The 13325-nt window shown below is 40.3% G+C and overlaps 1 protein-coding gene across 8 annotated transcripts in view; it reads left to right on the top strand.

The window, feature by feature from the left end:
• LOC138750698 (serine/threonine-protein phosphatase 6 regulatory ankyrin repeat subunit A) overlaps positions 1-13325 on the top strand; it is a 226568-nt gene that overhangs the window by 66615 nt on the left and 146628 nt on the right. For all 8 annotated transcript variants that reach the window (XM_069912781.1, XM_069912764.1, XM_069912800.1 and 5 more), the window contains 2 exons: positions 8465-8543; positions 11511-11581. In XM_069912781.1, coding sequence (XP_069768882.1) covers positions 8465-8543; positions 11511-11581 — 150 coding nt within the window. The remainder of the gene's footprint in view (positions 1-8464; positions 8544-11510; positions 11582-13325) is intronic.

The following is a 13325-nucleotide window of genomic DNA, read 5'->3' as shown; positions in this document are numbered from 1 at the left end:
GGTGGATGTTTGAGGCAAGACCTCTCTGTTGTGTTCCATGTCCAGTTCCCAAATTTGTTCAAATAATGTGACTTTATTTTTTAAATTATATGTTATTTTTTCCAATGTAATACATTTATTCATTTCCATGTACCATTGCTGTACTCTCAGGCTCTCCTCTGATTTCTAAGTTGTCATTATACATTTTTTTGCTACAGCTAAGGCTATCACAATAAATCTTTTTTGTGCTTCATCCAGTTTGAGGCCTATTTCTTTACTTCTTATGTTACTTAAAAGAAAGATCATTGCATACCTCCCTGCCGGATCTATTATTTCCTCCTCTATTTTGATTGGTACATTTTTATTAATTAATATAGCTACACCTCTAGCTTTTGAATTATATGATGCTGCCACTACATGCACCCAGTCTCTCTTTAATTTATTATGTTCCACTTCAGTTAGATGCGTTTCCTGCACAAATGCTATGTCTATTTTTTCTTTTTTCAGTAAATTTAATAGCCTCTTCTGTTTAATTTGGTTATGTATTCCATTAATATTTATAGTCATATAATTCAACATGGCCATCTCATATCCTGTTGACACCTCATTTCCGCTTCCTCACCATCATCATCCCGTTTTCCCCATTTTCATCTCTCAGTTTTCCCTTTTTAAACTCAATGTATGACAATACATTTAAACGTAAAATGCTTCAAAAACTACCACATCCAATATTCCCTTAGCCCTAAATTCCCCCCCCCCTCTCTGAGTTGCCCCTTATCCCTTGCCAGGCAACCACAACTCCCCTCTCCATTTGGATTGCAAACCCGCTTGTAAGCGTCAACTGATTTCACAGTGGCGGTTATTCTCCCTCACCCAATCCCCCCCCCCCCCGAAAAGACTTTTATTTTACACATATAACAAAGTTCATCCTCTTTTTTTCCCTTACTTCCTTTCTTCCCTTCTCTTTCCCTTCTTTAGTTCCTACATATACATTATTTTAACATTTTTATGTATATTTTATCGCCAATCTTCATTCTTGTTACAACTCTTCATCTCTTCCTTCCCTGCAGGCATTCTGCAAATTCTCGTGCTTCCTCCGGATCCAAGAACAGTCTATTTTGCTCCCCAGGGATAAATATTTTAAGCACAGCTGGATGTCTTAACATAAATTTATAACCTTTTTTTCCATAGGATCGATTTTGCTGTATTAAGCCCCTTCATCTTCTTTAAGAGCTCAAAACTTATGTCTGGGTAAAAAATATTTTTTGACCCTTGTATTCCAATGGTTTATTGTCTTCTCTAATTTTATTCCTTGCCTGCTCCAGTATATTTTCTCTTGTTGTATATCTGAAAAATTTTACTAAAACGAATCTTGGTTTTTGATGTGCCTGTGGTTTCGGAGCTAGTGTTCTGTGTGCCCTTTCTATTTCCATTCCTTCCTGTATTTCTGTCATTCCCAGGACCTTTGGGATCCATTCTTTTATAAATTCCTTTATATCTGTGCCTTCTTCATCTTCCTTTAGGCCCACTATTTTTATGTTGTTTTGCCTACTAAAATTTTCCAACATAACAATTTTCTGACTAAAAAATCTTGTGACTCTTTAACTTTTTTATCACTTTCTTCCAATTTTCTTCTTAAGTCATTCACTTCCATTTGTACAGGCGTTTCTCGTTCTTCCACATTTTCTAATCTTTTCCCTATTTCAGTCATGACCAGCTCTAATCTATTCACTTTATTGTCTGTACTTTTAATTTTTCTTTTAATTTCACTAAATTCTAATGTCAACCATTCTTTTAATGCTCTCATTTGTTCTTGAAAAAATACTTTATCTATATTCTGTTCATCTGTTTTACCTTCTATTTCTCTGTGCAGATCTTGGTCTTCTTCTTCCTCTTCTTCTGTGTCTGTACCTGTGATGGTGTCTTCCTCTTCTCTTCCTTGTATCTGTGTCTCTTCTGACTTTCCTGATGAGTTGCTTGTCTCACTTTGCTTGGCTTCTTCTTGCTTGGCCTCTTGCTGTTGGTCCTCTTCTTCTGGGCCACTCATCTGTTAGGCCTCCTGCTGCTGCTCTTCTTTCCTTTCACACCCTTTCCTGTCGCTTTCCTCTTCCAGCTGAGAGCCCTGGTGTCGGGCATCTCTCAGCTGGTCGCGTTGTGCTTGCCCGCTCCTCTGCTGAGCCCCTCTCTCATCAGTGTTCTCCTTCTCCTTAGTAAGCACATCGCACATGCACGACTCTTTGCGCATGCGCAGTTGCCCACTTTTGTTTGGCTCAGAGAGCCATTTTTGCAGTACAGCGGTTGGGGGGGGGAATGGGGTCGCAACTCTGCGGGGTCATCACCAACCTCGGAGATTGGGCTCTCATCTCCACGGCGGCTCTCTCTTTCTTCATGTAGGTAAGGCCTTCTCCTTTCTCTTCCAGTGTCTTTTCTTCTTTTTTTCCCGTTGTTTTTACTTTTTCCTTCTTGGGTGCCATCTTCTTTCTTTTCTCTACAACTTTATCTTTTATTTGTTATATTTTGTATTTCTTGAACTTTGTATTTTCTTCACTTTATTTCTTCTTTTCTGTAGAGGGCTGGTATTCCCCTACCGGCCACTACTCCATCACGTGACTCCCCGTTGATTTGCCTCTTGAAGCACTCCATCACGGTAGAGGCCAGCGCCATCAGCCAATAGTCATGGAAGCAGGTGATCTTGCTCTACTTGGGCACAGATATAATGGAAGTCACTTTGAAGCAGGTGAATACCTCTGATTGTTGCAGTGAAAGGTTGAAAATGTCTGCAAAATCTCCAGTCAGTTGGTTCACATGGCTTTTAAGGATGCAGCCATGTACACCTGTATGTTTTATGAATGTCAGCCTCAGAAACTGGAACCACAGAGTCACTTAGGGCTGAGGGGACTTGCAAGGGAGCATTATTGTTTCCCCTTTTGAAGCAGTGCAGAAGGCTTTGAGCTTGTCCAGAACACACACGACAGAATCCTCTCAAACATTATCATAGCTTTCAGTTGCATACCCTCTTTTTTAATCAAAATTCTGCATCTACCCCCAGATGTGCTAAAAATTTATTCATTATACAACTCCTTCATCTCAGTGGTTGTCCAAATGAACCTTTCCTCCAAAGCAAGAATGTTCCTCTTTGAATAAATCTTTTAGTTATAAAATGCATTGTCACCTTACTCTTGATACTAATTTGATGAAACTTTGTGTATGTATCTGTACATGTTTCGTTTTATGGGGGCATAATTTCATATCATGAGTTTTATTTCTTCGTAGAGTGGTCAGGGAATGCATTATTACCTCTGCATCACAATAGTGTTGAAAATAATTGCAATTAATTTGTAAGGAGATTTAGACAATGAATTTTGGGCATTCATAGAAATGTTGATTGCCAAAAATGAGGGAAAATGAAGAGATTATCGAGTAACAAGGAGATGAATAACAAATTTTGTGTTAGCTTATTTTATTAAGATTGTCTTTAATTGCTTTCCTTGATGATAAATTCTTTGAGAGTCAGAGACTGATGTATGACCTAATAGGATTTTACATCAGTTTAAAAACAAAAGCTTATTAAGTGACCTGGGAAGGTAATTCTGCACCTACATAGGTGCTTTCATCAACTTTCCCAACCTCCATCTTGATACCAAATTCACTTGGCCTATCTCTGGTTACTCTCTCCCCTTTCTTGATTGCTCTGACTCCATTTCAAAAACTATATGCAGACATCTTTGATAAACCCACTGACTCCCACAATTACCTTGATTGCACATCTTCCTTATCTTCTCTAAGTAGTCTATTCCTTTCTCTCAATTCCTCCATCTCTGCTGCATCTATTCCCAGGATGAGGCTTTCCATTTCAGGACATCTGAGAAGTGCAGGGTTCAAATATGCTGGAGAACCTCAGCAGATCATGCAGCATCCATAGGAAGTACAGGGTAACCAGCCCTTTTGGTTACACTTGATGACGGGCTGAAGCCCGAAAGTTTGTTATGTATCTTTATCTTTGCTATATAAAGAGTACTTTTGACTTGCTGACTTTCTCCAGCATTGTGTTTTTACTTCAGCCATGGTGTCTGAGACTTTTGTGTTTAAACTAACGTTTTGGGCCTGACCATTCTTCAGGTAGAAACAAAGAGGGGGGGGGGGGGGGGGCTTCTGAGATGTCCTTCAGTATACATTGTTTTACCTCTATTGCCATTAACTCAGTCCTTCCATGCATCTCAATTTCCTGCACATCTGCCCTCACCTCTCCTTCCATAAATGCAACAAGGACAGGGTTCCCTTCATTCTCACCGACAACACCACCAGCCTCCACATCATTCCTTGCAATTTCCATTACCAAGAATTGGATCCTACTACCAGACACATTTTTCCCCTTTCCTTTCCACTTTCCGAAGGGATTACTTCCTCTGCGACTTCCTCGTCCACTCATCCCTTTCGTTCCTACACATCAACTGATTTCCTTCCCCCCCCCCCCCCCAAAACCGGTATCTCCCCTTGCGACTTCAACGTCAAGAATTTGAACCTCCTTCCTCACAATTATTCAATCTTTTGGCATCATTTCTTGCATTTGGTGCTTCTAATGCAGCCTCTACATTGGGCAACCTGGATGCATATTGGGAGATCACTTAATTGAATGCTATTGCTCTGTCCACTGTAACAATAAGAACCTCCCAGTGGCCAGCCACTTCAATTCCACTCCCAATTACCACAATGACATTTCTTTTTAAAGTCATGTGTACTGCCAAATGGAACAAAACTTTGTATTTTATCTCAGCAGTCTCAAATTCAAGTTTATTTATCACCCGATCATACAAGTACAACCTGATGAAACAGGGTCCATGATGCAAGCCAATGCTAAACATATTTATAGGCATAATACACATACAAATGATATGTACACACAGAACATACTGTATGTGCATGTATTAAAATAAATAATAAATAGTAACATCACAGAGAGTTGTTTTAGCAGTCTTGCTACCTGTGGGAAGAAGCTGTTGCTCCACCTGCTGGTTCTGGTGCTGATACTTCTGCATCTTTTTACCACCAGGAGTAGCTGGAAAATACTCTCTGATTTTTGTGAGCCCCCTTTGAATAACAATCCCACTAAATCCCATCAATGGGGGTGAGAGGGGAGGCGATCCTAGTAATCCTTCTACCGCTTTTATGGTAGTGTGGATTGACTTCTGATCCGATGCTCCATAGTAGCCACACCACACTGTAATGCAGCCGGCTGATGCTCTCAATAGTGCTTCTGTAGAAAGTAGACAGAATGGTGGTTGGTAGACTTTCCCATCTCGGCCTTCTAAGGAAGTTCAGTTGCTGTTACGCCTTCCTACCAAGATATTAATATGTAGTGAAAGGTAGTCATCCCTGGTCCTCCTGAAGTCCACAATCACCTCTTTTGCCGTCCATGTTGAGACTCAGGTTGTTATTCTTGCACCACTTCAAGAGATTTTCCAGCTTTTCGCTGTATTTCTACTCATCGTTGTTGCTGATGAGGCCAACTAATGTCATGTCATCTGCAAACTTGATAAATCTGTTGAAGCTGGATTTGGCGTTGCATTTGTGGATCAGTGGCGTGAACAGTAGCGGAATAGGGACACAGCCCTGAGATGCACAAGTACCCAGCCTGATGGTGCTCGGCATTCAGCTGCCAACCCAGCCAGACTGGTCTTTCGACTAGGAAGTCCAGAATCCAGTTACCAAGAGGGGCACCGAGTTCCAGTGAGGACAACTTCTCACCAGGCTCTTGGGTATGATTATGTTAAACGCCAATATGAAGACAATGACAATAACAGTGAACACTTGGCGTATGTGTCATTGTTCTCCGGGTGAGTCAGGGTGGAGTGGAAAGATGAAGCTACAGTGTTGTCAATCGAATGTCCTGTCTGTTGGCAAATTCATATGAGTCCAGGTGACATCAATATCATTTTCACCAATTACCAATGATTTCCCCTTCCCCATCTCTTTCTTTCCTTCAACCTTCTGTCTCCTTTTCTCCAGTTCCTCACCCCTTTCCCTTCTAATCAGAGAGCTATCTTTCTTGGCCCTCTGCCCTCTCCCCTGTCACTTTGGAGCTTATTTCTTTTCTTTACCCTCCCACCTGCATCCACTTTTATGTCTTACATATTAACCTGTGCTCCTCCACCTTCTTTTCCCTCCCACCCCTACCTTTTTATTCATCACTACTGAAGAAGGGTTCAGGTCCAAAACATCGATTAGATTTGGATGTATTGGCGCAGATATCATGGCTCAAAGGCCTGTTCCGATGTTGCAGTGTTTCGTGTTCTCTAACTTTGGTGCTGCTTCTGAATTAGTAGTACATTCATGAGTCAAAATGCTGTGGACATACTGGGTCTTAAAACATGATTAGTGCAACAGAAGAACAGGTTCTTCAACCCATGTGGCTGTGCTGAACATGACATCCAAATCAAACTAAAATTCTGGCTCTCGTACCTTTGTGTGTCTAACTGGAAGGCTTCTGAATGCTACTGTTGTGTCTTCTTCTGTCAGTACACTTGGTAGCTGTTCCAGGCATTTTCCCCCCTCTCAGTATATTTTTTAAATTGTCCCACACATCTTTCTTAAATTTCTTCCTCATAAGCAGTCCTCTCGTGTGACACTTTTTCCCTGGGGAAAACGTTCTGATAATCCACCCTATCAACGCCTATCATAATTTGTACACTTCTGTCCAATTGGCCCACATCCCCCTAAGCTCCAGAGAAAACAACCCATCATTCTTCCCAAGATTCATCAGTCTTTCCTCATAACTCATACCTTCTAAAGCAGGCAACATCCAAGTAAACTTTTTCTGTACCCTTTCTAAAGCCTCCACACCCTTATCCTAACCAAAGTGTTTTGCTACAATGACCTCTACTTGATGAAGTGCTCAAGCCTGAAATGTTGGTGATGTATCTTTACCTTTGCTACATAAAGACACTGTTTGACCTGCTGAGTTACTCCAGCATTTGTGCGTTTTTTCACTTAACCACAGTGTCAACAGAATCTTGTGTTTTACCTCTAACCTCTACTTAATGCTCCATGGAATGAGTCCCAGGCATAAAACACACCTTTTTACCACCCTATCTAATTGAGTGGCCACTTCAAATGAGCAATGGATTGGCGCATCAACAGCAAGAATCCTGCCATTAACTATATACATTCCCCTTCCACTTGACCTCCCAAAGTGCAACATTGCATACTTGCGTGGATTAAATTCCATTTGCCATTTGTCTGTCCATATCTGCAACTGATCTATATCCTGTTGTAACTTGAGTTCACTTGATGCTTGAATGAAGCCATCAAGTGGCATAGAGCCTTTATTCAGATGAAATGTTAAATTGAGGCACCTTCTTTCCTTGTTGGGATAACCTAAAATAGATGTTCTGAATTCTACGAGAGAAGGAATTTCTTAGTCCAGTTGTAGTTAACATTTATTTCTTTCACATCTTTATATTTTGTATTTTCAAAAAAAAATCTTGCAAAATATGTTCACATGCAGCCAGTTTGAATAATGCAAAACATCTTGGCAGATAATATAGATGATCAATTAATTCTTTTATGTGATGTTGGCTGAGAGAAAGTATTGGTCTGAATACCCAGAAAACTGCTTGCACAATATTTTTAAAAAAAGATGAAGCCTCAACTTAATATCTCATTTGATAAACAATTACTTCAGTGCTGTATTATCTGAAAACCAAAGGATTGCTCAAGACCAGAGTGAAGGGTCTTAATTTTGTTCTTTTTAATTCATGGTGTCTCATATTTCTCTTGATTTTGATTAGCTCTTGAGAATACAGAAAAAGTTTCCCCTGTATGCTGCTTTTCACTTGTCCACCTACTAAATGGATACTTGGTACTGGGTCCTTGTCTCTATATGTTACAAAGGTTTTTTTCTTTTTTTTCCCCTGGTTAGCAGCAAGTCTCTTGAGACTGGTGGATGCGTGCAAACTATACTATTGGAAAATTTCAAACAGAACCAGTAGTAATGAAATGTTTTTATAGAATAAGGGAAAGAGAAGAGTTTCCACTGGTGGGAGGCACAGTAACCACAGGAGAATGTTTTAAAAGCTCTTGGCAAAAAAAAAATCAGGGAACATTTGGAAGTTTTTGTAAGCATGAATTATTGATTTGGAATGCACTGTCTGTAAAGTCGTGGATATATCTTCAGTAATTTTTCAAAATATATTGGATCTATTTTTCAAACCATTTACATGTGTCAGAAAGAAAGGGAATTTATTACAAGATCTTTAGATTTTCTGCAAGCGTAGTGGTCAAAATGGCCTTAAGCATTGTAAGAATCAGTAAAATTTGTGCTGTGGATTTTGGAATTGGAACAAATATTGCATAATGTTAGCTATAACTTTGGCAGATGAATCAGTGTGTATCTTAAAACAATGAGTGATGTGGGAAAATTCTTCAGTAACGTCACCAAGATACAAATAGGAATTTCTTTTAAAATTAATTTTCCTCTCATTTTTAGGATGCAGAGAAGAGAACACCTTTGCATGCTGCTGCTTATCTAGGAGATGCTGAAATTATTGAACTACTTATTTTATCAGGTATTTTTAGATCTTACAATTTATTCCAGTTTCTTCATAAGAACATTTACATAAAATGCAGCAGATCACAAAATCTTCAAAAGACAACGTTTAGGGTTTGTATTTTGAAAAGTGACAATATAGTCTTTAGAACAAATATATAAACTTTTCCTGTTCCTCTAAGTTTCATAAATTTAATCTGTAGAGCTTTGAATTGTTGAAATTCATCCATGAATTTCATGCCAGCTCTCAGCTGGCATAAGCCTCAATGAGGCCTTAAAGGCAAAATTCCCAACTTGGCTGAGAACTGCACATCTCCTGATGGAAGGCATTGTTTATTGTGAAGCAAAGTATAGTAATGGCCCCCAGTTGGAATTTGGTAGAAAAATATTAATGACTGTAGATCTATTTTGGCTTTAGCTTGTTACTGATTTGCTTATGGGAGTTTGTAACATGTCCTCGTGCTTTCTAGCTGTTCATTCCTTTTTTAAAAAAATATAGTGTTCACAACCTTAAGCCTCTTTTCCACTGGGCCACCCTTAACTGGGACACTCATTTCATTTCCACACTGAACACACTCATCCCTGGAGATAGGAGTGTTCTACCTTCAACTGGAAATGGGTGACTTTCTGTTGTCCCTTTTCCACTGGTTTTATCAGCGTACCGGTCGGTGTCAGCAAACGCTGGGGATATGAGTAGGGATTAGACGTGGTTAATCCCTGGCGTGAAATGACATCTTTTGACTCCAGCATTCGGACTGTTCATCTTCCACTGGACCATGTCCCAGTACATTCCCAGTTCATTTCTGGGACAGCGTGCCAGTGGAAAAGGGGCTTTAGATGGTCCTGAGATCAACTGCAGGGAAATCCTGATCAGGCTGGGGAAAAGTACCTTTAATTTTTAAAAGAAAATCACCTGACTTCCCAGACTTCCAGTTTGCCAAATGCATCCAGGCAGTTTGCAGTATTCTAGCATATTTTCCATTGATTCAGCCAGAGCTCATTGTTCTGCTGAGGCCTGCTCAGGTGGAGCACAATATCTAATTAAGTGAAACACTAAAGTTTTCTGTGATTTTAGTGAAAACATAACAATGCTGGAAGAACTCCGTAGGTCATGCAGCATCTATAGGAGAAAAAAGATATATGGATGCAGACTGGGAAATTGCTTTGTTGAGCACCTTGGCTCTGCCTGCTGCCACATCACGGATATACCAGTGGCAAACCATTTCAACTCCTTGCCCCGTTCCCATGCCCACATGCTTGTCCATAGTCTTGTGCAGTACCAGACTGAAACTACTCTCCACCCAGATGGCATGAGCATCAACTTCTCTGTTTGTTATTCACTTCTCCATGTTTCATCTCTTCCTTTACCCCAATGCCCCTCCCCCATCTCCCCCCTCTCTTTCCTTTTCCCTCAGTCTCCTTTCCTCCAGCTCCGCATTCACAGAGCCAGACCTGTCCCCTGATCAGTTCTTATCTTTCATCTCCTGTCCATTTGTGGCATTTATCGTGTTATTCTGTGCTCTTCCTCAGCCCTTTCTTTCCTCCTCACCCAGCCTTTTTATTCAGACACCTATCTGCTTTTTGCTCATATTTTAATGGAGGGCTCAGCCCCAAAATGTTGGTTTTATTCTGTATGTTTATCTCCAATGGATGGTGCGTGACTTGCTGAGTTCCTCCAGTATTTTTGGTTTTACTACAATACCTAAAGACCTTTTTTATTAAAGATGATTCAAGTAGCATTTCAGTTCCAAGGAATATATCTTAAGTTTTTGAAGCTTACTGTTATCTATATAATTATTCATGTCTTTTCACAAAGAGATGTGGCAAGGCTGCAGAGTTTTCATCAAATTCATTTTCTGTGAACTGTTGGATGCTATCTTTGGTATTTATTATGCATGAAGCCCTCTAATTGTTAGTTTTCCAATTTGGCACTTTTTTTGGTAAACTTGGCACTACTTCTGTCATGCTCTTCACTCAGTGAGCCATGATCGATCTCCTGTTTTGACATTATTGGTAGGGTGAGGATTTTGCCATTCCCTAGACTATTGGACAGTTCTGATGGCCTATTCCACATCATGGATTTGAATGACCAGGTGTGTTCAGAATCCATTCTATTTAGTACAAAGTGATGAAGGTTGCCCCTTTTGTGAGAATGGATTTTGACGCCACAGGGACCGTGCAGTGGTTACTTCTACCTATGCTGCCATAGATGGCAACAAATGTAGAGGATAGTTTCGGCACATGCTGCAGATTTGGTATCTGCCAGCTAACTTCTTCAGACTGATAATTTGCTGATGTTTTGGTTGACGTTTAGCCAGTTATTCCCAGGCAATGAACAGCTGACACAAACCCTTACATACAGACAATCTCTCATAGTTATTTAATTCAGAAGTCCAACATCTGTTCAAATGTTTGTTCCCACAAAAGGCAGTGCTAATTTTGTTACTAATTATTTCTTTTCAGTCTTGTTTGTCCCTGAATGCTTTTCATTGCAATTGTGGAGGTGCAGTTACCATATTGAATGAATTTTGCACAAATTGTGACTTGTGAACATATTTGACTTAAGGACGTAACCTGTTCATTACCTGCGGAAAGTCTGTATTCTTGAGGAAAGCAGTATTTACTGAGGAGTGATCTCTTTTTGACGTGTACATTATTTTTCCGCAGATTTTCTTCTCTGAAGGACATTAGTTATTCAAACAGTTTGGCAGTTTAATTGGCATGTTGGAAACAAGAGTTCTTTCAAATTTCAGGTTACTTAACAAAGTTTAAATTTCCCAAATAACAAGATGGGATTTAAATAGAGTCCCTAGATTATTAGTCTTATTTAATTTACTGCAATCTTGTTATTTTATCTTGAACTACATATATATTTTCAACCATAACGAGGCTTGTAGTTATTTGGAATTGCTGGGAAGTTCTGTGCATTGTTTATTATAAACAAATAACATTGTATGTTATTACTTGTATGATATTTTGTTTTTAGGAGCTAGAGTAAATGCCAAAGATAACAAATGGTTGACTCCCCTACATCGTGCTGTTGCCTCTTGTAGTGAGGTAAGTACCTATGCCCTTTACATTGTTGTGACAGAATTAGTCTTGGTGCATATGTACTTGTTCGTTTTACTCATTATCATAATCATCCTGTACTCTTCTGAGCCAGTTCCCCGTGATCTTTAATTTCTTAATCTTTCAAGCATTTATTAATCACCGACTTAAATGTATCTACTGATATTGCCTCCACCATTCTCTGTGGCAGAGAATTCCAAAGTGTCACTGCACTCTGAGAGAAGAAATGTCAATGAGTCTCAAATCTTAAATGACCTGCTCCTTATTTTGCAGCTAGGTCCCTTTTGATCCTCTCTCTGGATGAACATCTCGACATCTACCCTGTCAAACCCCTGTAGAATTTTTGTATGCTTGAATAAGATCACTCCTCACTCTTAGTCCTCTCATCCCAAGTATTAGCATAGTGAATCTCTTTTGGATTGTCTCCAGTGCTGTGGACCCTTTGTCAGGTCAGGGTCCAAAACTGTGTTCAATATTGCAGCTGTGACCTCATCAACACTTGGACCGCCCCCCCCTGTTGCATCCATCTTGCCTGAAAAAGACTCATTTGTTCCAACTTTTCTATGTTAGTGTGGCACCTTTTCAAGTGTCTTTTGAAAATGTAAATACATCCATATCTCAATACCTTGTGTTGCTGGTTATCTGAAATGTTTGGGACCAGACGTGTATCGGTTAACTATTTTTTGGGTAACTTGAGTAATAGCTTTAAGGAGCCCAATAGCATCAGGCAGAATTCTTGTATCAGCTGTTGATGATTCTTGACACCTCCTCACTGCTATCGCTGATCCCCAACACTTCCCCACCACCGTCACCACTCCTGCCTGGGAGCCCAGGTATCCCACTCCTGCCTGGGTGGCCATTCTCCTTGACACCCAGACAGTAGAGAACCAAGTAGGGCTGGCATCATGTGGGCATTAGCAGGCCATACCCCCCCCCCCCCATGAGTCATTGGGTCCCTCCCCCCACCCTGGTCTGATGCTGCCATCTCCACCTACTGGTCAATGTTGGCACCCCCTCCCCCAGTCCGACATTGCAGCCCCTCTTCCCATGGTTAGCTTCACCCCTCAATTAGATTTAATTTGACGCCAACTCATCAACCATATACAGTGGAGGGTGAAGAAATGGAAAGAGAGAGAGGAGGGTGTTGCCTGAAATGAGGAAAATCTACCCATGTGCTGCCTGACCCGCTGACTTCCTCCAGTCACTCACTGATGGCCAGAGATTCTAGCCTGCAACTCTGATCAGGCATCCAGCCATTCAGCGTCTCTCTTCCTGGCTGGTTCTGAGCTCTGTTGTTACCAAACTAGCGCTAACAGCACATCAGAGCCCCTCGTGATCACGTCGGGTGAAAAAAAATTTTCAACTTGTTACCCCATGTTGCTGCCGAAAGAAAAATTTCAGATAACAGATTTTTGGTTAAGTGAGTTTTTGATAATCAGAAACAATAACATATTATAATCTTAAAGAAGTTGAGTGAATTTATCAATCGTGATTTCCAGAGCAACTGGGAAAATGGGCCAAGTTGATGGAATTTAACTGTGACAAATGTGAGGTGTTGTATTTTGGTAAGTCAAACCAGGACAGAACTTGCACTCTCATGGCAGGGCCCCAGAGAATTGTAGAACAGAGTGACATAGGGGGTACTGGTTTCCTGAAAGTGCAACGCAGATAGACAGGTTAATGAAGAAATAATTTTGCATGTTTAAATTCATGGTCGGGCATTAAATACAAG

This window comes from Narcine bancroftii, chromosome 1 (assembly GCF_036971445.1).
Source record: "Narcine bancroftii isolate sNarBan1 chromosome 1, sNarBan1.hap1, whole genome shotgun sequence".
In the NCBI taxonomy this organism is placed as follows: domain Eukaryota; kingdom Metazoa; phylum Chordata; class Chondrichthyes; order Torpediniformes; family Narcinidae; genus Narcine; species Narcine bancroftii.
Note: the sequence above shows the minus strand (reverse complement) of the source record. Positions and strands in the feature narration are given on the sequence as shown.